Source organism: Tupaia chinensis, unplaced genomic scaffold (genome assembly GCF_000334495.1).
Source record: "Tupaia chinensis unplaced genomic scaffold, TupChi_1.0 Scaffold146650_1, whole genome shotgun sequence".
Classification (NCBI taxonomy): Eukaryota; Metazoa; Chordata; class Mammalia; order Scandentia; family Tupaiidae; genus Tupaia; species Tupaia belangeri.
The window spans coordinates 1,438,794-1,462,567 of record NW_006206507.1 but is presented as its reverse complement, the minus strand read 5'-3'; the positions used below and the strand labels follow the sequence as shown (position 1 = coordinate 1,462,567).

The window sequence follows — 23,774 nt, the reverse complement described above, 5'->3', positions numbered from 1 at the left end:
ACACCCCGGCGGCGGGCCCCCTGCTTCTGTCCGCAGGCGAGCTGCTCCGGCGTCATGCAGGCGGCGTAGCGGTCATTGCCCGAGGCTGGGCGCCTTTCGATATTCTAGTATTTCTCAGGCTTCCTTCTTTTGGGCCCTGCTGCTGCGGGCACAGAGAACAGTAGGATTCCCCTCACCTAGCCATCGCCAGCCATGTCCGCAAGGGAAGCTGCAGCCACCGCGATGACAGAGGCCGAAGAACCCGGAGGCAGAAAGAACTCCAGCAGTCCCCGCCCAATCCCGGTGGTTGGGGTGGTGACAGAGGACGAGGAGGCTAAGGTATGGGCAGGTGTCTGCTTTGGAAGGCAGAGTGGCTGGGGGTGAGGCCTGGGTCGTCAGGGGCACAAATGGGGACCTGAGTGGAGACAGGGAGCTTATGGGACGGAGTTCCCAAGTGCAGAGCTGCGCCCCCGGAGAACTGCGCCGCTGGCTAGTGGGGCTGGCTGCCGGCCACCAACCTGTCTGGGGACTGCCTGTGACTCTCCAGGAGGAGGTTCCCGCCAAACTGAGTAGGCGAGGCTTTGTGGCGCTTCTTCTCTGCGGTCACCTAGGGACTGCGAGGGGAGTCACTCAGTGAAATTTAATTTGATGACTAAATCACTTGGTTTTCATTGGACTTTTATACTTGTAATCAAGTGATGTTCTTGATAAAGGCGTGAGTTTTCCCATGTTTAAATTTGGTACTACTAAAAGCTGCACTGAGAGGAAATGCCCTTAACATAAGCAATTAAACACCGTTTTTATGTGAAATTAGAAGCTAGGAATTATAGAATGAGTTAGGAGAGAATGATGAGTCAGAATTCTATTTGGGGTTTGCTTTGTCGTGGATACAAAATTATTCAGGTGGGTCTGTTGAAAGATCTCACTCTGAGACTGTTTCTTGGAGGTTCAACAGGTGGCGTGGCGCTGTACTCCCACACGGCTGACTTGAACCACAGTTCAAGTCCTGGTTCTGACAGCTTGCTGTGACTTGCTTTCTCACTCCCTCCCCTCATCAAATTAAAAAATAATAATAACAATACATAAAATTAAATCTTTTTTAAAGATTAATTTTATTTAGTTATTATTATTATTCAGTTTGACTGGAAACAGAGAGAAAGGGAGGGAGAGTGAGAAAGCAAGCCGCCAAGTCCAGGACTTGAACTGTGGTTGGCCATGTGGGAGTCCAACACCTTAACCATCATGCCATGCCACCTGCTGGCCCCATAAATTAATTTTTTTTTTTAAAAAGCTATTTCTTGGGGAACCAGCAGTTAGCATAATGGCTATGTTGCTGGACTCCCAGGTAGTCGACCGCAGTTCGCGTCCTGGACCCGGTGGCTTAGAACTCACACCAGGCGCGTGTGCGTGCGTGCCCAAGATCCCAAGAGGAGAATGAAGGAGAAGGGATTGCGGCATGGCCATCCCCCCTGGGGGGTGATTTCTCGCTTTCTGTCTCTATGTCTCTCTGTCTGTCTGGCGAGAGGCACGTGCCCTATAGCGAAAACCTCTTAAAAAAAAAAAAAAGATTATTTCTTGGATCTCCGCAGCCTTGACAAGGGTGTTTAGAAATCTGAAATCATTTTTTCTTCCCTAACAAAAACTTTATTCATTTCATCTAGGAAACATTGGCATAATAAATTTCAGTTACAATTTCACATGTATCAGAAATACAATACTTACAAATTAATAATAAACTAGTCTATGGCCATACCACCCTGAACGTGCCCGATTTCGGCTAATGATAAACTATAGTTTCGCAAAAGATTGTAAACATTTTGATACTACTCAGCCCTTTCTGTTAGACAAAGTGCTCTTTTGATGACAGATTACAGATACACTATTGTAAACTATTTCAGACAATACAAAAAAAAGGTTTTGCTTTGTTTTTCTCTTATAAGCAAAAGTTCATCATTTATATCAAATCGTTTGTTTCATACTACCCATTGGTCCTTGAAAGAGCCATGATCAAGCCTCAGAACCACGAATTCTATGGAGGAATCCTACCCTGCCTCACACTAATTGTGTGGGGCTGCTATGGGAATTTGTGCTGAGGCTTCACAAGTCTCAGGCTGCGTCAGGAACACTGTCTCCTGCGTTCACATCCTGGAGCCTTGGAGAGTTCCTTGGGAGTGGCCAGTTGAATAGGGACTTCTTTTACTGTGGGAATAGGGTTGAACTCTCTGAGGGTAGTCAGATATTTACGCAGTAGCCTGTGGAGCAACAGCACTTCTGCATGAGGAGGAACAGGTGTTAGGGGAATTTACCTATTCGATTTGTGGAGGTATTCCAGTCCTGTCTGAGAAGAAATTTGAGGAACAATAGCTCTCCACTGCCAAAGCTGCAAGGAAGGGCAGTACCATATAGCCCCAAGCACGGAGCAAAGGAGAAGTAGGTGAATTTGGTAACTGAGGGTTCTCATTCTTCTCTTACTTGGTATAAGAAGGCTTGGAGAGGATTATATAAGACAGCCATGCATTACAAAAAAAGAGAGAGAAAAATGCTTTTAACAGGCTATTGCCAAAATAGTCTGCAACATACCAGTAAGATAAAACAAGTATAACTATGTATTCTATGTGTATTCTCCCTTCTGTCTCTTATTTTTCCCATTTTAATTGATTAATTAATTAATTTTTGTAGGGGTTTTTGCTCTAGGGTGTGTGTCCTTACGAGAGAGAGCAAGAGAAAGAGAGAGAGACAAAGACAATGAGAGAGAGAGTGAGTAATCACCTCCCAGAGAGGATGGGCACACCACAATTTCTTTTCCTCTGTTCTTCTCCCAGAATCTTGGGAATGCATTCACATGTACCTGGTGTGAGTTTCAAGCCACTGTCAGGAACTAACCACAGTCAGCCATGTGGGAGTCCAGCAACATAATGGCCCCACCATCTGCTGCCCCCGCCCTCCACTTTCTTTTATTGCCTCCTCTCTTTTCAGGACTTTAGAATTTTCTTTCAGGAGAATTAATTAATTTGCATTGATTTGTCTTCCTGCCTTGTTAATAACTACTTCAAGGAGTATTAACATTTTACAAAGTGCTGAAGAAAAAGGCATTTTCTACCCAAAGGCGAAAAAAATAAAATAGAAACTTTTTAGAAGTTAGAGAAACAGTAATAACAACCACATTTGTGTTTGTTTGTTTGTTTGTTTGTTTGTTTTGTTTTACAAATGAGGGCCCTAAGGTCATGAGAAGTTACCTGAGAGTTACTCAGTTTCTTTAATCATATAATGGAGTCTAGAGTTCCTAGAGTGATAAAATTATAACTTTTTAGACCTCTGCCCCAGGCCAGTAGAGGAAAGACATTTGGAACTCTAAAATGTTTCCAGTCCTTTCAAATAATTCCACATTTGCAACTTACACCTTTGCCTGTGCTTGAGAGAGTAAATCCCAGTAGCTGAAAGTGTGGGTCTCTAGTTAGGCAGGTTTCATCACTTACCAACTTTGTGACCAAAGGCAAGAATCTTAACCTTTCTGTCAAATGCAGATAATAATAGCATTCCTGTCCACTGTAAAGATTAAATGAAATAAAGCATATGGAGAACTTTTACAGTACACTGTGGGGAAGGAATGTTTTTGAAAAGTTCATGGAAAGTGCATAGCATGAAAAAAAACTGCATGGATTTCAGAATGTTTTGTACCAAAATAAAATCATATTTTAATTTTTTTAATAAAAGTCCCTTTTTATATTCAAAATGTGCAGTTATCAACATCATTTTAAAATTTTATATCATTATTTTTTAAATTTATATTTAATCATTGTACATCTTGATATGTACAACGTGGTTTTTCCCCAGCATGAATATACTATATATTAGTCTAGTCAAAGATATTACCATATACATCATCATGAACAGATAACTTTTTATTTTTTATCTGTTAAATGGTTTGTCTTTTCCCTAATCCCCTCCCTCCCATCCCCCTATTACCTACCTTGTCCTATACTGTCACTAGTATCTACAGTTGGTTTCCATGCTATTATACTTTCTAGTCTTTCAATTTCTGCTGTAGAATCCAGACATTCAGTGTGTGTGTGTGTGTGTGTGTGTGTGTGTGTGTGTGTATGTGTGTAGTTTTTCTTTTTTTAAGAGAGATTTTTGCTATAGGGCACTTGCGCTTGCCAGCAGACAGAGAAATAAAGCAAGAAATCACTCCTTGGGGGTGGGAGTGGGGGGATGACCATGCCGCAATCCCTTATTCTCCATTCTTCTTTCAGGGATTTTGGGTATACACACACATGTGCCCAGTGTGAGTGAGTTTTAAGCCACCAGGTCCAGGACTCGACTATGTGGGAGTCCAGCAACCTAACCATTACAACATCTGCTAGTCCTGACATTCAGTGGGTTTTTAAACATTCGATCCCTATACATCATTTGGCTTGTGAAGGGAATTTTCCCAGCATGAACTACATCCCATACCAGTCCAGCTGAAAATACTATACACGTTATCATCAACAGGTAATAAACCATTTCTGTGTCCCACAAATGTCTTGGCTTTCTGTGTTTTCTCCCTGATTCCCTTCCATATACTCTTGGCTTCTCCCACTCTCAGACATTCAGTATGTATTAAGCAGGGACATACAATGCCTGTCTTTCATAGTCTATCTTGCTTCACTGAGCATTAAATTTTCCATGTTTGTCCAGGTTGTATCAAATGTGAAGGTCTCATTGTTTTTATGGCTGTGTAGTATTCCATATACATATATGCGACATTTTTTCAATCCATTCATCTGTTCTTGGTCATTTGGGTTTATCTCATGTCCTCCTGATTATGCTGCAATAAACATCAATTGGCAAGTGTTTTTCCAATTGAGTATTCTCCTATCCTTTGTGAAGATACTTAGGAGTGAAATTGGGTCATATGGTTGTTCTATTTGTAGGTTTCTGAGGAGTCTCCATATACTTCTCCACAGTGACTTACTAATTTACAGTGTAGTGGGGGAGGGGGATGTTCCCTTTTCTGCAATCTCTCTTCCGTTCTGCTCTCACTCTTTGTGCATCAGAATCAGTGGGAATAGGGAACCAGCAGTTAGCGTAATGGCTATGTCGCTGGACTCCCACGTAGTCGAACGCGGTTCCCATCCCGGACCCGGTGGCTTAGAACTCACACCAGGCGGGTGTGCGTGCGTGCCCAAGATCCTGAGAGGAGTAGGGAGGAGAAGAGATTGCAGCGTGACCACCCCCTCAGGGGGTGATTTCTCGCTTTCTGTCTCTATGTCTCTCTCTGTCTGGCGAGCGCACGTGCCCTATAGCAAAAACCTCTCCAAAAAAAGAAAAAAGAATCAGTGGGAATAGAGGAATATTCTGACCCTAATTGTATTCAGATGTTTAGATCCTGTTCACTTGGGCCTGTTTAGACACTTAGTGTGTAAGAGCTGAGAAACCAATGAATAAAGATAAAGAAGAAGAAAAGAATTTGAGAACAAGAAAAAAAATAAAAGAAAAAGAAAAAAAGGTTAATAAAAAACTAGATTTTAATTTTTAAAAGCAAAAATAGAAAACCATGCGGTGTGTAAGTGCACCATGTGAAAGCAATATTTCACAGCTGAAGTTCAAGATCCATGTGGAGATGAACCTGGGTTTGTGCATTTCCTAAATAAAATGGGGAGAGGTACCTATTTGCACAATAAAGGAGCTTGAGAGCCCAGAGAATACTTTACCTTAAAAAAAATTTTTTTTTAATTAATTAAAAGACTCAGGGAAACAGAGAAACAGAGAGAAAGAGACAGGTATCGCTACCCACTAGAAATAAGTGAGGAAGAAGTTCAGAAAATCTTCATTTTAAGTCTCTCTCTCTTTTTTTTTTTTAGAGGTTTTTGCTATAGGGCACGTGTGCTCGCCAGACAGACAGACAGAGACAGAAAGCAAGAAATCAACCCCCAGGGAGGATGGCCACGCTGCAATCCCTTCTCCTCCATTCTCCTCTCGGGATCTTGGGCACGCACGCACACTAGCCCAGCGTGAGTCTTAAGCCACCGGGTCCGGGACGTGAACCGCAGTCAACTACGTGGGAGTCCAGCAACATAGCCATTACGCTAACTGCTGGTCCCCATTTTAAGTCTCTGAAAGCAATATTTCACAGTTGCAGTTCAGGATCCATGTGGAGATGGGTCTGGGTTTATGCCTTTCTAGAAATAAGTGATGAAGAAGTCTCAACAGAAAATCTTCATTTTAAGTCTCTGAAAGCAATATTTCACAGCTGAAGTTCAGGATCCATATGGAGATGGGCCTGGATTTGCCTTTCTAGAAATAAGTGAGGAAGAAGTTTCAGCAGAAAATCTTCATTTTAAGTCTCTGAAAGCAATATTTCACAGCTGAAGTTCAGGATCCATGTGGAGATGGGCCTGGATTTGCCTTTCTAGAAATAAGTGAGGAAGAAGTTTCAGCAGAAAATCTTCATTTTAAGTCTCTGAAAGCAATATTTCACAGCTGAAGTTCAGGATCCAGGTGGAGCTCTTTGTATTTTCTAGAAAAATAACTTGTAGAAGGTAATAGCTCCTATAAACACTGTCTAAGTTACTATCATGGCTTTGAAGAATATTAGATTTTTAAAACTATTAATTTTGTAATGTCTATAGATAAAATTATGGAAAATATAGATTACGAATTTTAAGCTAGTAATAAATAGGGAAATAGTTTAGGAATATGGAATTTTGAATTCCATATTTTTTTCATATTGTGGTTTTTCAAGAAAGATGCTATTTCTTAGCACTCTGTCTTCAGATTTTCTCTCTATAAATAACTTTGAAAATGCCTGTTGTAATGATTCTAAAGCCTTTTTTTCTTTTTTTTTTTTTTTCTTTTTTGCTATAAGGTGCAAGCACTTGTTGGAGAGAGAGAGAAACAGAGACAGAGAGGGAAAATGAGAAATCACTCCCCAGGGGGATGGCCATGCTACAATTTCTTCTTTCCCATTATCCTCTGGGGTTTGGGGGTATGTATGCACACGTGCCCAGGAAAAGAAAAATAACCCTCCAGGTCTGGGACTACCAAATGCTGCCCCTCCTTTTTTTTAGTTGCCATAGGTGCGTCCGTTTACCAGTGAGAGAGAGAGAGAGAGAAGTTTGAGGAAGCACCCCAAATGAGGCATGGTCATATCACAATCTCTTCCCTTCCTTTTCCATCCTGCTAAAGTTTCAGGATAAGCACATACAGTGTTTCTCAAGCTGCTAGGCTGGGATTTGAACCTCGGTCAGTTATATGGGATCACTAGGCTATGGGGCTTCCTCTTGACTTCCAAACCCTTTTAAAAGAACTTATTTACCATACTTTTCAGACTTCAAAACAAAAAAATAGTACCAGAAAGTTACTCGTTTTTTTCAAGTTCTTAGAAAGAGGGCAAGTTGCCTCCTCATCTGTGAAAGAATTTTTAGAAATGCCTATCTTACAGTATTACTGTGAGAATTAAAGTGTTTAGCAATAGTGTTCAGGACATACATTATAAGGGCCCCATAAATGGTAGCTATTTTATTTATTTATAAATTTATTTATTTTAGAGGTTTTCGCCTTAGGATGTGTGTGATCTCTTGAGAGAGACAGAGACAAAGATAGAGGCTAAGTGAGAAATCACTCCCCAGCGAGGATGGCCATGCTACAATCCCTTCTTCATTTTCTTCCTGGGATCTTGGGCACACACACACACACACATACATGTCCAGCATGAGTTTCAAGCTACCAGGTCTGGGGCTCTAACCACAGTCAACCATATGGGAATCCAGTGACATAATTACTATACCATCTGATGACCCCTATTTTAGTTGTTGTTAATGACTAGTCATGATAGTTTTTATTATTATTATTTTAAAAGTTCAAATGGGGACTAGCAGATGGCATGAAGGTTAAACCAGCTGGATGGCCAACTGTGCAGCTGGAGTACTAGACCACATGGCTTGAAAAGCATGCTAGTCTAGGTGTATGTGCTTCCATGCCCAAAATCCTAAGAGGATAGTAGGAGAGAAAGGATTACTTTTCCTTTCTCTGTCTATCTCTCTCTAGCAAGCTCATGCACCCTATAGCAAAACTAAAATAAGTAAGTAAGTAAATAAATAAATAAAAAGTTCAGATGCTGTTTACAGAATATCTAAACTAGGTACATTACAAGAAAAGTCATATAGACAGTTCTCAGATCATTTATCTTTCTTTCTTTGTTTTCGTAGAGACAAGATCTTGCTATGCTGCCCAGGCTAGCCTTGAACTCATGATCCTCCTGCCTCAAACTTTCAAATAGTGAGATTACAGGCCTGTGCCACTGCACCCAGCATTGTTTTTCTGTTAGTCCCAGTGCTATGTGGTTCTGGTTTTCTAATGGAAAGTAAGGATAATGTAATAATTATTTTATTTAACTTTATTTATTATCATTATTATTTGATCAGAGAAAGAGAGAAAGAGAAAGTGAGAAAACAAGCTGCCAGGTCTGGGACTCAAACCATAGTCAGCCATGGGGGAGCCCAGCTTCCCTAACCACCATGCCACCTGCCAGCCCCAAAAGTAAGGATAATATAAAGATACAGCACTTTTTTCCCTAGGAGAATGCCAGGTGTCCTCAATACAATCCTGTAATCACAAATTACGTAATTGTCCACCTTTTATCTAATTCCTTTTATTTTAATTGTTCCTTACATTCTGAAGAATACCATATTTTTTAGAATAGTGCTTCCCAAACTTTAAACTGCATATGGGTCATATAGAGATCTTATTAAAGTACAAATTCTGATTCTGTAGAACTCTTTCAAACAAGTGATGATTTATGCTACTGGTTGGAGGATTGTTTGCTATTCAAAGCGTTGCTTGTTATGCAACATTAACACTTCTCACACCAGATCAGATGCTTGGTTAAAAGAAAAAGGGGGAAGAAGGACACCAAAGGGGCTGGCAGGTGATGTGGTTTAGGGCGCTGGACTCCCACATGGCCAACGGTGGTTCAAGTTCCAGACCTGGAGGCTTGCTTTCTCACTTGTTCTCTCTCTCTCTCTGGAAGTATTAAGAAAGAAAGAGAGAGAGAGAGAAAGAAAGAAAAAATAATTCTTTTTTTTGGAGAGGTTTTCGCTATAGGGCATGTGCGCTCTCCAGACAGACAGAGAGAGACATAGAGACAGAAAGTGAGAAATCAGCCCCCGGGGGGGATCGTCACGCTGCAATCCCTTCTCCTCCATTCTCCTCTCGGGATCTTGGGCACGCATGCACATGCACCCGGCGTGAGTTTTAAGCCACCGGGTCCAGGACACGAACCGCGGTCGACTACGCGGGAGTCCAGCAACATAGCCATTACGCTAACTGCTGGTTCCAAATAATTCTTAAATAAATAAATAAACATAAATTAAAAACAAAACTACTTGCTCTTCTCTCCCACCACTACAAAGCTTCAGTTTATCCTGGACATTGGTCACATCCTTTTCTCTCAGCCCTTTGGTTCACCCCTCTTCCCCTCTCCCCAGTCTGCTTTCTTTAAACACCATTTTCTCATTCTTTTTCCTCCTTCTGAGCCACAATCTCTTCCTTTCAGGATTCCATCTGTTCCCTTTTTTGTTTGTTTGTTGTTTTAGAGGTTTTTGCTATAGGGCATGTGCACTCCCCAGAAAGACAGAGAGAGACAGAAAGCGAGAAATCACACCCCTAGAGGGGATGGCCACGCTGCAATCCCTTCTCCATTCTCCTCTCAGGATCTTGGGCACACACTCACAAGCACCCAGCGTGAGTTTAAGCCACTGGGTCTAGACTTGAACCATGGTCAACTACATGGGAGTCCAGCGACATAGCTATTATGCCAACTGCTGGTCCCTGTCTGTTCCCTTTTTAATAAAACCAGCCTATACTAGATGAGTGTTTCCCAAACCTGGATGGCCATCTCAGGAACTTCTTTAATAAAAACTGCATAGGGGCCAGCAGGTGACATAGTGGTTAGGGGCACTGGATTTCCATATGGCCAACCATGGTTCAAGTCCTAGACCAGAAGGTTTGCTCTCTCACTTTCCCTCTTTCTCTCTCTCACTTTGTCCCTCTCTGGCCAAGTTAAAATGAATGAATGAATTAATTAATTAATTAATTAAACTTAAATAAAGTAATTCTTAAAAAAAAAAACAACTGTATAAAGGCACTGGATTCCCACAAGGCCAACTGCAGTTTGAGTCCTGGACATGGTGGCTTGCTTTCTTGCTTTCTCTTTTTCTCTCTCTCTCTGATCAAAATTAAAAAATAATAACAAATGGAATTAAATAAAAAATAAAGAATTTCTAAAAAACAAAAAACACTGCATAGCTGGGCCTACTGCCCATGTACTCATAATCCCCAGTGTGGAGTCTGGAACTCTTGAAACGCTCCTGCTAGTAATTTTTAGCATTAGAACCACAGAACTAGATGATATCTTTGCCAACTCTGAAGTGCCCTGTTCCACTATTCTGTCCCGTTTTGAAGGTTTTCCGATACACCATCTGTACTTTATCTGCACTGTATGTTCTGTTTAGTGCTACCTCCATGACAGCAGAAACCTTGTGTTTTTTTCTGTACTACCCAATATAGCACCCAGCACAATATATGGTACACAGAAGGTAATATTAAATAGTTATTGAATGAATACACTCCCTTCTTTTCTGAACTTCACTGAATTCTATGCTGCCGTCAGATCTCTCCAATATGAAGTCCTATAACAGGAGCACTTCCTCATTTATTTCACCCTCATACATTATAAATCTTCTCATGAATGGGTATAGCTAAGGCTGAGTCATATAAGTTTTTACCTAATTATCTCTTGTGTTGGTTACTATTTCATTTGTAAAGCTCCCCCTAGAATATGGGTTCTTTAACAATAGAAAATATCTATTAATAGTTATGTGTCCTTTCAAGACCTCCTCTGAGCACAGAGTAGAAAAATTTAAGCCCAGTCTTACAAAGCCTTCTATGTCCTAGCCATTCTAGTCTCCTGGCTTCTCCTCAAGCTTGCAAGGTCTGCCCTGGTCTAAGGCCTTTGCACTTGCCGTAGCAGCTTTCTGGAAATACTTCCCTTAACATCCACAGCTTGTTCCCTTACCTTCTTCGAGACTTTGTTGTAATGTTACCCACTCTCAGTTTTTCATTGACTGTGGGGTGTGAAGTTATATTCCTCAAGTATCCCAGGACTTCTACCCACTTTATTTCTCTAGAGCATTATCATCTTGTAGTATACTATACAACTGAATTCATTTTTTTCCTCTTGTAAAGCATACCAGTTCTTTATGAAAGTAGATTTTGCGTTTTATGCACTGCCATATCTTAAGCACTTGAAATGATATCTCACACAGTATAGGCACTCATAAATATTTGTGAAATAAATACATAATTGTGGTTAGTTGACTTCCAGAGATATCATAGCTGAGCCTTCTTGCTCAAATTTGCTCTCCTTCTGAGAACCTTCGCAATCTGCTGGTTAATGTCATACCCTGTCACTGTCAGTAATACCACCCTGGGCTACAAAGTCATGTATGTGTACATGGACTACTTGAAGTTGCCTATTTTGGCATTCTTGCTAGAAACAAAATCTCTGCAGTCAGGCAGAGAATTAAGATGAAAAGAACCAGAGTTTCTGCATTAGACTGACCTGCTATGTGACTTTAGCAAGTTAGGTCTCAGGATCTTAATTTCATCAGTAGGGATAACAGAGCTACATTCATACAGTATATTTGAATATTGATTAGATATAAATTGCCAGACACATGAAAGGACCACTGTAAGTCTTAGTTTCTTTCCCTGTAGCTATCTATTAAGCAGGATTTCTTGTCTCTGAAATATGTCCCTTAGTAAAGTGGGAAAATAAGTTTGTACTGTAACTTGAATAGTGGAGTTCTGATTTTCTTTAAGTTTGTTACACTTTTTTTTTTTGAGAGATTTTCACTGTAGGGCGCGTGCGCTCGCCAGACAGACAGAGAGAGACATAGAGACAGAAAGCGAGAAATCACCCCCCAGGGGGGATGGTCACGCCGCAATCCCTTCTCCATTCTCCTCTCAGGATCTTGGGCACGCACGCACACGCGCCCGGCGTGAGTTTTAAGCCACCGGGTCCGGGACACGAACCGCGGTCGACTACGTGGGAGTCCAGCGACATAGCCATTACGCTAACTGCTGGCTCCCAAGTTTGTTACACTTTTTAACTTAAAAAGTTTTCTAAAATTCTCCATAAACATCTGATGATAATAACATTTATTTTGATACTTCCCTATGCATATTTTCTTTTGTGTCTGCTTTCTACCTAATGTGCTCTCATGTATTCCAAGTCCTCAAATATCACTTTAAGCCTATGGTTTATAAACATTTGTCCTAAATTTAACTCATGTCCAAGCCCAAGACAAATCTCCCTCCAGCATTCACTTCCTAGTAAATAGTGTGATCATTCATGTAATTCCTCAAAGCAGGAAATTGTCCTTACCTTTTTTCTTCTCTCTATTTCACCCAAGTATTCATTAGCTCCTGCTGATTCTACCTCCTCATTGTTTTTAATTCAATTTTCTTGTAAATATCAATCACTACCTTAGTCACTGCCTGAAGTTACAGACTGATCTCCGAACTCCTGTCTAGACCCAAAAGACAAAATGATCTTTATATTATTACATTCTTCTGGTTAAATCTTGTAGAAATAAATGAAGATAGGCCAAGGAGAACAGAGTGTTTATTCAGAGCTTGCTCTGTGCAGAGAATCAGCCACTGTCACTTGCTTTGGGCAGAGATTCCAAGGCAGGCCAGGGAAGCTTTATAGTAAGAAAGAAAAAGAAGACTTCTAGTATGTTTTGATTGGAGGTTACCATGGGGAATCTAGAGGTGGGCTAGCTAGAAGTGGAATGCCCTATATGATAGATCAAGGAGACATATTTGCTTCTCTGATTGGTCCTCTGATTGGTCCTGAGTTGAAAGAAAGGGGTGATTTTTGCTACAGGGTACATGTGCTCATTGGAGAGATAGAGACAGAGAGACATAAAATGAGAAATCACCCCCCACCCCGCCCAGGGTGATGGCCGTGCCGCAATCCCTTCTCCATTCTCTTCTCAGGATTTTGGGCATGCATGCACATGCACGGTGTGAGTTTCAAGCCTCCAGGTCTGGGATTCAAACCATGGTCGACTTTGTGGGAATCCAGCGACGTTACCACTACACCATCTGCTGATCCCAATAGCTAATGAGATTCTTAAACATTAAGATTATAAGATTATTATAGATAATACTAGAATTCAGGAGTTTGTTTTTTTTTTTTTAATCTAACCCCAAACTTTATATACTTATATTAGAGCTCATCTGGGGACCAGCAGTTGGCGTGATGACTATGTTGCTGGACTCCCATGTAGTTGACTGCAGTTTGAGCCCTGGAGCCGGTGGCTTAAACTCAAGCTGGGTGCATGTGCATGCATGCCCAAGATCCCAAAAGGAGACTGGAGGAGAAGGGATTGCAGCGTGACCATCCTCTCTGGGGGGGTGATTTCTTGCTTTCTGCCTCTCTGCCTCTCTCTGTCTTTCTGGCAAGCGTATGCACCCTATACCAAAAACCTCTCCAAAATAATAATAATAATAAATAAAGAGCTCATCTGCTTTTTATTCTCCTCTTACTATCTCATTATCATAAGATATTTTTAAGTTACCAAGGGAAACTATCATAGAAAATGAGTGTATTTGATGTGATTTCTTAATTCCCATGCTACAAAATACTAAAAGTCTTATGTATTTTAGGGTATGTTCAAGCCTATGGACCTTATTCGTATCATCAAACTCCTTGAAGAAACTGATAAAGTGAGTAAGCTTTGAGAGAAAATTATTCTGCTACATCAATAGTAAACTTTTATTTCCCTGGAAGGTAATTTACATTCTCCCAAATGTAAATAATATTTGTCTCCATAGGTTGAATATATTTTAAACAGTATATACTTATGTTCAAGAACTGCTTAAATTTATCATGAATGTATTTAACCAGGTAAGGAGGTTAGAAGAGGAGAATAGATTTCCTTAGTATGACAAACAAACCCATGCTGACTGTAAATAGAGTAAATCATAATGTAGAGAAAGAGTCATCTAGCCTCTGATAACTGCTTGTTATCTAGCAGGGTTGGAAGAGAAGTGTGGCAGAAAAAGAGTATTGTGATATAATAATTAAAACTTCCTGATATGAAATCAGGATATAGATGCATACTCATGTATACTCATTGGTAACTTAGTTTGAGAGAAATCTAACATAGAATGTAATGGAAATATATGATTTCAAACACAAGATTCAGAATTGAGAGTTTAGGCATTGGAAGAAATGATATACACACATGCTCAAACAACACACTCTCCTGATGTCATCTAAGAATTGCCTTACTGCTTAAAAACCAGCACACACTGTATAATTATATGTGGTCAGATGGTATAGTGGTTGGGGCCCTGGACTCCCACATGGCTGACCCCCATGCAAGTGTCAGACCCAGCGGGCACATGTGTGTGTGTTCTCAGAGTCCTAAGAGGAGAATAGAGAACAAAGGATTGTGGCATGGCCAGCCCCTTAGGAGGTGATTTCTCACTTTCCCTCTCTCTGTCTCTGTCTGCCTCTGGCACATTCCCTATGACAAAGACCTCAAAAAAAAAAAAAAATTGTATGTGGTAATTTTCAAAGAAGGTTATATTTCTTTTAATTTGAGAGAGAGGTTTTTTGTTTGTTTGTTTGTTTGTTTTGTTTTGTTTTTTTAACTATAGGGCACATATGCTCTCTGGAGAAATAGACACAGAGAAACAGAAAGCGAGAAATCCCCTCAGCCACCCCCAAGGAGGATGGCCACACCACAGTCCCTTTTCCTCCATTCTCCTCTTAGGATTTTGGGCACACGCACACACACCCAGCATGAGTTTTAAGTTGCCGGATCCAGAACTCAAACTGCTTGAGTTTTAAGTTGCCGGGTCCAGAACTCAAATTGCTATCGACTACGTGGGATCCAGCGACATAACCATAACATCATCTGCTGGTCCCAAAGATGGTATATTCTTGTTAAGTAGAAAATAAGTTGACCATGATATAACCTGTCAAATCAAAACAATGCCCTGTGAATAGAAGGTATAAAATGTATTCATTGCTTTAACATTTTTTTAGTTTCTACCTTTTTTTCTCTTTATGTATAAAGAAGGAAAGCCCAAAATAAAATAATTATTCTGTAAGAATAATTTGTTTTTTGCTACTGGAATTTTTATGAAAAGTAATTTTTAAATTGTGACTATATTTGAATTTCATTAAGATAGAAAATCCAACTACGTATAATTCCTGTTAGGGTTAAATAAAGCTAGAGGGGGAAGTATGGACATTGCCACAGTTTCTCATAAACAATTTAAGAGAATTTTAAAAACAGAAGGGATTCAATCATGAAAACACATCACTGTGTAGAAGTACGTTTATTTTTACTATCTATTTTTTTTTTAGAGGTTTTTCACTATAGGGCACGTGCGCTCGCCAGACAGACAGAGAGAGACAGAGAGACAGAAAGCGAGAAATCACCCCCCAGAGGGGATGGCCACACCGCAGTCCCTTCTCCTCCATTCTCCTCTCAGGACCTTGGGCACGCACGCACACGCGCCCAGCGTGAGTTTTAAGCCACCGGGTCCGGGATGCGAACCGCAGTCAACTACGTGGGAGTCCAGCGACATAGCCATTACATTCACTGCTGGTTCCCTCTATTTATTTATTTTTAAAATGTTGCTATAAGGCACATTCACTTGCTAGATAGAGACAGAGAAGGAAAGTGGGAAAGCACCCACCTGGGAGATGACGATGCCATAATTCCTTCTCCATTCTCCTCTTGGGATTTTTGGGCATGCACACGTGCACGCACACATGCCCAGTGTGTTTCAAGCCATGGGGTCTGAGACTTGAACCACGCAGTCAGCCTTGTGAATAACAGATGCCTTAACCACATGCTACCAGCTGGCCCTGTTTTTATTTTTAATTGGTTGAAAATGTTTGGTTTGGACTGTACACCTGGCATATTTTAGAGGTTAAAACTAAATGTCTGTATTCAGGTTGCCATGCTTGGTTCCTAACAGCACCACTTTTTATACCGTGTGTTTGGACAAATTGGTTAAAAATGTTTCAGTTTCCATTTTTTATTCTGGAAAAGAGGGGTAAGAGTTTTGTTTGTTTGTTTGTTTGTTTGTTCTTTTTTAATTTGCCAGAGGGTGTGCGTGCTCCCCAGAGAGATATAGGCAAGGGGATAGTGCGAAAGCACCTCCCATGGGGCATGGTCATGCTGCAATCCCTTCTCCTCCATTTCACCCTCCTTTCAGGATTTTGGGCGTGCATGCACGCACATGTTCCCTATGTGTTTTCCAAACCTCTGGGATCCAGCTGCCTTAACCACCAGGCCATGGTCTGCCCCGAGGATCATTTTTGAAGGTTGATGAAGTGATATGTATATGTAATGCCTATAGTGGTACATAGCATAGAACAATAGCTTAACATATTTCAGCTATTGTTAACATTATTTTTGGAAACAGTTACTGTTTTTATATTAGCCTAGTTTTTATTCTAAACAAATTTAAACAGTTGTTCATTTTTACCTTCACCATTTCAGGAAACATTTTATAATGTTTACATTATGATTTAAGAATTATTTGATAATTTTAATGTATCTACTTTCTTTTCATGATACTGAAATTTTTTTTAAATCTCAATAGATTTGATAACACAAAATCTAAAATCTTTTTTTTAGGATGATTTAGAAGAAAAACAACTTAAATCTGTCAAGAAATTGGTACAGTATTATCAGAATGGACTTGTATCCTTTACATATATAGATATGCTTGTGTCTTTTATTCTGAAACAGAATTTCTATTAGAAATTGAATTTGCTTCCTACTGCTGCTCTAAGTTATCACAAATTGAATAGCTAAAAACAATGTAAATTTATAATTTTATAGTTCTTGAGTTCAGAAGTCCAAAATCAGTCTCATGGAGCTAAAGTCAAGATGTTAGCAGTGCTAATCTGAAGGCATTAGGACAGAATCCATTTTCTTGCCTTTTCCAGCTCCTAGAGGCTGTCTTCATTCCTTGGCTCATGGTTCCTTCCTCTGAGTAACATCACTCTCATCTCTCCTTCTGTCATCACATCTCCTTCTCTATCTGACCCTCCCTTGTGTCCCTTTTCCCTTTATAAGGATCTTTCTGATTACATTGTGCCAACCAGGATAATCTAGGATGATTTTCTCATGTCAAGAGCTCAAACTTGCTCACATCCTGAAAGTCCCTCTGCTATGTAAGGTAATATTCATAGTGTCCAGAGATTTGAACATAGACCAATCTTTGGGAAGCCATTATTTTATCTGCCGCAGAAAATGCCTGACATTTTGTGTTTGTTAACAAAATTATATTTTCTATCAGAAAATATAAATAAAATTGAGGAATCAGTATAACACAACAAACTCTGTAGATAATGTAAGTTTCTATAGATTCAGAAAGATGGTATAATTGGGAGGGCCAAGTCAAAGTCTTCTTTCTACCAATTTATGTGGACAGTTGTACCTTTGATAAACTTTTTAACTTCCTCACACTTTTAAAATAGAGATAATAGCAGATGAAATTATCAGGAAGAGCAGATGAGATAATGTACATGCAAGTGCTTAATAACCTGCAAAATGTTATATAAATATGTTATCTTTAAATATACCATCCTAATAAGAATACATGAAAACCAGTGCATTTTGTTCTTGTGTACATTTAAAAAAAAACAAACCTGTATATAAATACTACTATAAAACAGAATGAAAGTGTCACAGGAATATCAGGTTGTATGAAAGTTTCTAAATGTGAACCCTCACTTTATGCACTTGTCACAGAATGGTAACATACTGTACCAGAACTGACAGTAATCCATAGGCCACACTTTGGGTAATATTAATTTAGATGATCTCTGACAGTTGTCTGATATGGCCTAAAGAAGACAGCAGTTTCTAATATTAGCTCATTCAAGTTCAAAATATCTTGTCTTTCATTCAGGGAAGTGTGCTCTGTAGTTTTATGTAAATCTTTTTTTTTTTAACTTTATTTTAGCTTTGTTTTTATATGAATCTATTGAGTCAATCTGAGGACTTGTGTATATCAACAGTATTCACTGATAGTGAGGAAGGTGATTTCTTTTCCTATCTCAACTTAACTGCTCAACACCTCTATCTTATTTTTTCTCCAGGGCAGATGGTTGGTGGCAAATGGCTCAATTTCTGATTGCATTAGTAGTCTGGCTTTAAAAGCTGTAAAACTTAGCAAAGATAAGTTAGAGAAGTATTTTGGTCACTTCTCTAGGAAATTAACAAAGGTTTACATTTCTAGCATGCCCAGCTGCCCCATCTCTTCCTAATAAGCTTCTGGAAAAGAAGCTAGATCAACCAAGAAGTGTAAGTCACAACTACCATATATACTCTTAGCTATGAAATTAAATGAATCAAAATTTTTGTACCAGTATGAATTTTAAATATGTAAAATAAAAGTTTCTTTTGCCTGGAAATCTAGAGAGGATATAGTTTGCTCTCCTACTAGTTATAAATGAAATAAAATTCCAACCATTTTAAACCTTACATGTAAGAAAATGCACTGGAGCTGAATGTTAACAAAATAATGCAATAAAGTAAAGTAAAGTTTGGGTTGCTTTTTTTCTGGTGCAGTGTATGTGTGTGCAAGCAGGTGGAGATAAAGGATTTAATTGACCCTAGTCATTAATTTCTTTCTTCCTTCCTTTTCCTTTCTTCCTTTCTTTCTTTAGAGACTTTTGCCATACGACATGTCTGCTAGCCAAAGAGAGACAAAGAGACAGAAAGAGAAAGTAAAAAATGTGTCCCCACCTCCCAGGACTATGTGTGACTATGCCACAATCACTTCTCCTCCCTTCTCCAGGGATTTTAGGCATGCATGGTCACAGGCTGGCATGTTTCTCAAGCCTCTGGGTCCAGGACTCAAACTGTGGAGTCAGCCATGTGAGATCCAGCACCTTAACTGTCACTCCACCTGCTGGCACCAGTTAATTTTTTGCAATGTGTTATTACTCATTGCCAATAATAAGTTATTTTTTTTTTTACTTTTTAAATATTTATAGATATTTTGTACTAGAATTCTTAGATTTTTTGAAATACATTTTCATCAGTTTCTACCTCATTTGACAACTTTGAATTGAATCTATGAAGTACTAAAAATTGTCTACTGTAGCAAATGTTTCTCTGACTGATGCCACAAAATAGATTTAATAGGAATATAAAATACCTATTTCTATTAAGTAATACTTCAAATATCTTTTATTTTTCCAAATGCTGATGGAATGAAACATCTGTATATTCTGAAACTAGAATGACAATATAAATATGTACAGAATTTTTAAAAGGTTTTAGAGAAAGTATGGATGAATTCCTTCTCAAATTTTAAAAACAGTCTCTTAAAAAAGAAAGATCTCCTAAAATTTTAAAAAAAAGAAAAGAAAAGAAAAAAAAAGATCTCCTGTGCTAAATTAAACATACCAGAAAGATAAAACAGAAACAGCCTACCCCAAGGACTAAGACTAAGGGCTTAAATGAAATGCTTCAATGTTATGCAGGTCTACTGCCCCAACAAGACACAATAGTTTAAAATTTCACAGCAGTGACGCTGGGGAGGGGCATCCCAATCGTATGCATGTCAGTACTCTGCATCAATGTGCTTTGCAGTGGTGTTCAGCTAGATATTGTAAGCTCCTTCATATATTGTACCAATCTTTGCATCTCTAAAATATTTTTCCACAGGGTGATCTTTGGTAGCCTGATCCTCCCATCCACTCAATACATTTACTGGTTGTTAGTCCAGCAATCTCTGATGCAAAATATTTGGCCATAGATGCTGCTTTTATGAATGGCCTCCCAGCTTCTACAAGCCTAGCAGCATTATATGTTAGCAATCTTGCAGCTTCCAGCTGGGTGGACACTTGAGCCCTTGAAAAATCAAAGATTCTTTTGCCAAACTGCATCCTTTCTTTAAGATACAGAATAGTGTAGTCAAAACATCCTTGGGCCAACCCTAGCATCTGTGCAGCTATTCCTATTCTACCTTCATTAAAACTCCCTATGACATACTTATAGTTGTGTCCAATTTGTCCCAAGATATTGGCTTCTGGAACCTTGACATTTTCAAATGTTAATGGGCAGGTAGAAGAAGCTCTGATTCCCAGTTTGTTTTCTGCCTTCCCTATATGAAAGCCTTCAGTGTCACTGTCTACTAAAAAGCAGGTGATTCCTTTGTATCCAACAAAAGGATCAATCTACATTTGCCATCACCATGAAGAATCCTGAATAGGCAGCATTGCTAATCCACATCTTTGACCCACTGATGACATAATAATTTCCCTTTTTATCAGCTCTGGTCTTCAATCAAGTGAGTTGCTACCTGCTCCAACCTCTGAGAGGGAGAAACTTCCTACTGTTTCTGCAGCTTAGGCAAATAGGTGGTCTTTTGTTCTTCTGTTCCATGTTTTTTAATCAGTGAGTTAATTCTTGTGTTCTGGATGACACATAAGACAGCCACAGATGCATCAACTTTGGCCAATTCTTGTATCATTAGGACAGAGGAAAAAACACGAACCTCCTGTCCCTCCATATTTTATGTCAACTCAATACCCATCAGCCCATATTGAAGTAATCTTTGTACAAGACCAGCAGTTAGTGTAGTGGCTATGTTGCTGGACTCCCATGTAGTTGACTGCGGTTCAAGTCCCGGATCGGTGGCTTGAACTCATGCCGGGCACATGTGCATGTGTGCCCAAGATCCCAGGAGGAGAATGGAGGAGAAGAGATTGAGATGTGGCCATCCCCCCTGGATGGGGGAGGTGGGATTTCTTGCTTTCTGTCTCTCTGTCTCTTTCTGTCTTCCTGGTGAGCGCACATGCCCTATAGCAAAAACTTCTCCCAAAAAAAAAAAAAAAAGGAAAGAAAAGAAATAATCCTTGTATCACAGATTCCTCCATTTTTTAATTTCCATCCATGGTTGAACCAAAGGAGCAATTTTTTCCTGTGTAAGTTTTCTAACTGAGCTCTTACCTGTAATGTAGTGGAGCAAAGGGTAATCCATTAATTGTAATGTTGAGTAGAGCTTCTGACTGGAAAGATCTTAGGACATGAGGAGGAAGCTTCCAAGAAGTCAGACAAATTGGGAAGTTTCTTCTTAGCAGCCTGCAGCCACAGAGCAAGCGGACCACTGGACCCTCCATCTGTGCTGCAGGCCAGGTTACTTTTCACTCTCCAGTAATAAGTTACTGATCAACTGAATGTATGGTATGGTGCTTAGTAATCTAATTCTGAAGTTGTTGTGGGAAGGAAAATAAATTCAATAAGAAATTACCAAAATAAGACTGAATTATATTCCTAAAGAAATATGGCTTTGAGTTTTTCTCTTTAGACTACAAAATGAGAATGATTAGAATGGGTCTGCAACATTTAACAAAATAGTTGGGATTTTATAGACTTTCTTGACAGGGAAATTATGAAGACTGCGTTAATAGAGATATTAACTTTATTTCTTAACTAAAAGTATTAAAGCCTTTAAGGGATTTAGCACAGATATTTAAAGTTCTGAGTCTATGTGCAGAAAAAATTGAAAATCAGCCTCATTTTATAGACTCTACATATGATATCCTAAAATTGTGTGGGTAAGTCATTTTTCTTTAATTTTATTTTATGTCAACTTGCATTTTATTTTGTATGTCTAAGATAGTATGCACTATGGTGTAGCAGAACGATACAAACTCAGAAAATTGTAGCTGATCTTTTGATGCCAGCAGTTGGTTTTTCAAAAGTAGTCCATTTCACTATAGTCTGAGATTGCTAGCCATGAGAGAGTAAACTGCAAGTTTATGGAAAAAAATTTATAATTAATTTTATAGTTGATAAATATTAGATGAAACTAAAGAACTGAAGTATTTTTAAAGAACCTTTGAATACATTTATGGATAAGGCTTATAGTTTTAGTATTTTATTCTTTCATGCTAGAAAATTTGTCTATCAAAGATATATTAGGTTCTATGTCATGTTTTACTTCAGTTTTTAAATTTGAATGAATAAAAATCACCAAATATATTTTCGAAATGTAAACTGGAAGTCGGAATTATCAAATAGAATGTCCCATCCTCACCATTTGCTTCTCCAAACAGTTCTGAGGTCTACAAATATATTGTGCTTGCTTGCTGCCACATAGTGGCTAATATAGGTATATATTAAACAGTTTAATTTTAATTTTAATTTTTTTTTTCCCTTAAGATTTTTGCCACTGGGCACATCCACTTGTCAGAAAGAGACAGTGAGAGAAAAAGGGAGAAATAATCCCCTAAGAGGGATGGCCACACCACAGTCCCTTCTACTCTATTCTCCTCCCAGGATTTTGGGCACTCATGCACCCAGCATGTTCAGCTACTAGTTCTGGGATTCTAACTGTGGAGCTGACCATGTGGGATCCAGCGCCTTAACCTCCACACCACCTGCTGGTCCTGGGTTTTAACGCTTATGTTTAGATTTAACAGCAGTTATATTTAAAATTTTATTTATTTATTTGTTGAGAGATTTTTGCTATTAAGGTGCATGTGCTCACCAGAGAGACAGACAGAAAGAGAGAAATCACTCCCTGGGGGAATGGCCTCAACACAATCCCTTCTCCTCCATTCTTTTCTCAGGATTTTGGACACACACACACACACACACACACACACATTTGGTGTGAGTTCCAAGCTGCAGGGTCCAAGACTCAAACTGCATTCTATCACATGGGAGTTCAATGCCATAACCACTACACCACCTGTTGGCCCCAATATTTAAAGTTTTTTATTTATTTATTTATTTTGGAGAGGTTTTTTGCTATAGGGTGCATGCGCTCGCCAGAAAGAAAGAGACAGAGAGAGAGAAAGTGAGAAATCACCCCCCAGGGGAGATGGCCATGCAGCAATCCCTTCTCCATTCTCCTCTCAGGATCCTAGGCACGCACACACACGCGCCCAGCGTGAATTTAAGCCACCGGGTCCAGGATTTGAACCGCAGTTGACTACATGAGAGTCCAGCAACATAGCCATTACACTAACTGCTGGTCCCAATATTTAAAGTTTTATAAATTATTACATTTTTGATATCTGAAAAAAAATTATTTCATGTATGTACAATGCCTTCTTTTTCTTTTATTATTATTATTTGTACATTAAATCACTACACATTGTTTAGTGATATTATTATTTGTACATTAAATCGCTATACATTGTTTAAATTGTCAAGAGACATTACCCAGCATGATTTACACCTCAATCCAGCCTAGTTGAGACTATTATACACATCCTTGTCAACAGATAATAAACCTTATCTGTGTCCCACAAGCGTCTTACCTCTCCATTTTCCCCCCAAACTTCCTTTCCTCTTCCCCTCCCACACTTTTTCTCTACTTTGTCTCTAGTGTCCATTGCAATTTTAAATACTTTTATATTCTCCAGTCTTTTAGTCTCTACCATAGAGTATAGACAGTTGGTATATGTTAAGTGTAGACATACAATGTCTCTCTTTCATAGCCTGACTTGCTTCACGCAGCAACATATCTTCCATATTCGTCCACTTTCCACCAAATGCCAGGGCCTTATTGTTTTTTATGGCTGAATAGTATTCCATGGAGTATATGTGACACAATTGTTCAATTCGTTTATCAGTTTCTGGACATTTAGGTGGGTTCCAAGTCTTAGCAATCATGAATAATGCTGCAATGAAAATAGTTGTGCAAGCGCTTTTCTGACTGAGTCCTCTCCTGTCCTTTGG

At 39.3% G+C, this 23,774-nt stretch overlaps 1 protein-coding gene and 1 pseudogene across 1 annotated transcript in view; one reads left to right on the top strand and one right to left on the bottom strand.

Annotated features, from left to right (window-relative positions):
• The first annotated feature begins 16 nt into the window (after positions 1-16).
• The window catches only part of CFAP69 (cilia and flagella associated protein 69), an 87,061-nt gene continuing 63,303 nt past the window's right edge, over positions 17-23,774 (top strand). The window contains exons 1-4 of the mRNA XM_006168998.3: positions 17-318; positions 13,699-13,758; positions 16,698-16,763; positions 21,531-21,640. Coding sequence (XP_006169060.1) covers positions 193-318; positions 13,699-13,758; positions 16,698-16,763; positions 21,531-21,640 — 362 coding nt within the window. The 5' untranslated portion in view covers positions 17-192. The remainder of the gene's footprint in view (positions 319-13,698; positions 13,759-16,697; positions 16,764-21,530; positions 21,641-23,774) is intronic.
• On the bottom strand, positions 19,642-20,646 carry LOC102502828 (short/branched chain specific acyl-CoA dehydrogenase, mitochondrial pseudogene; annotated as a pseudogene).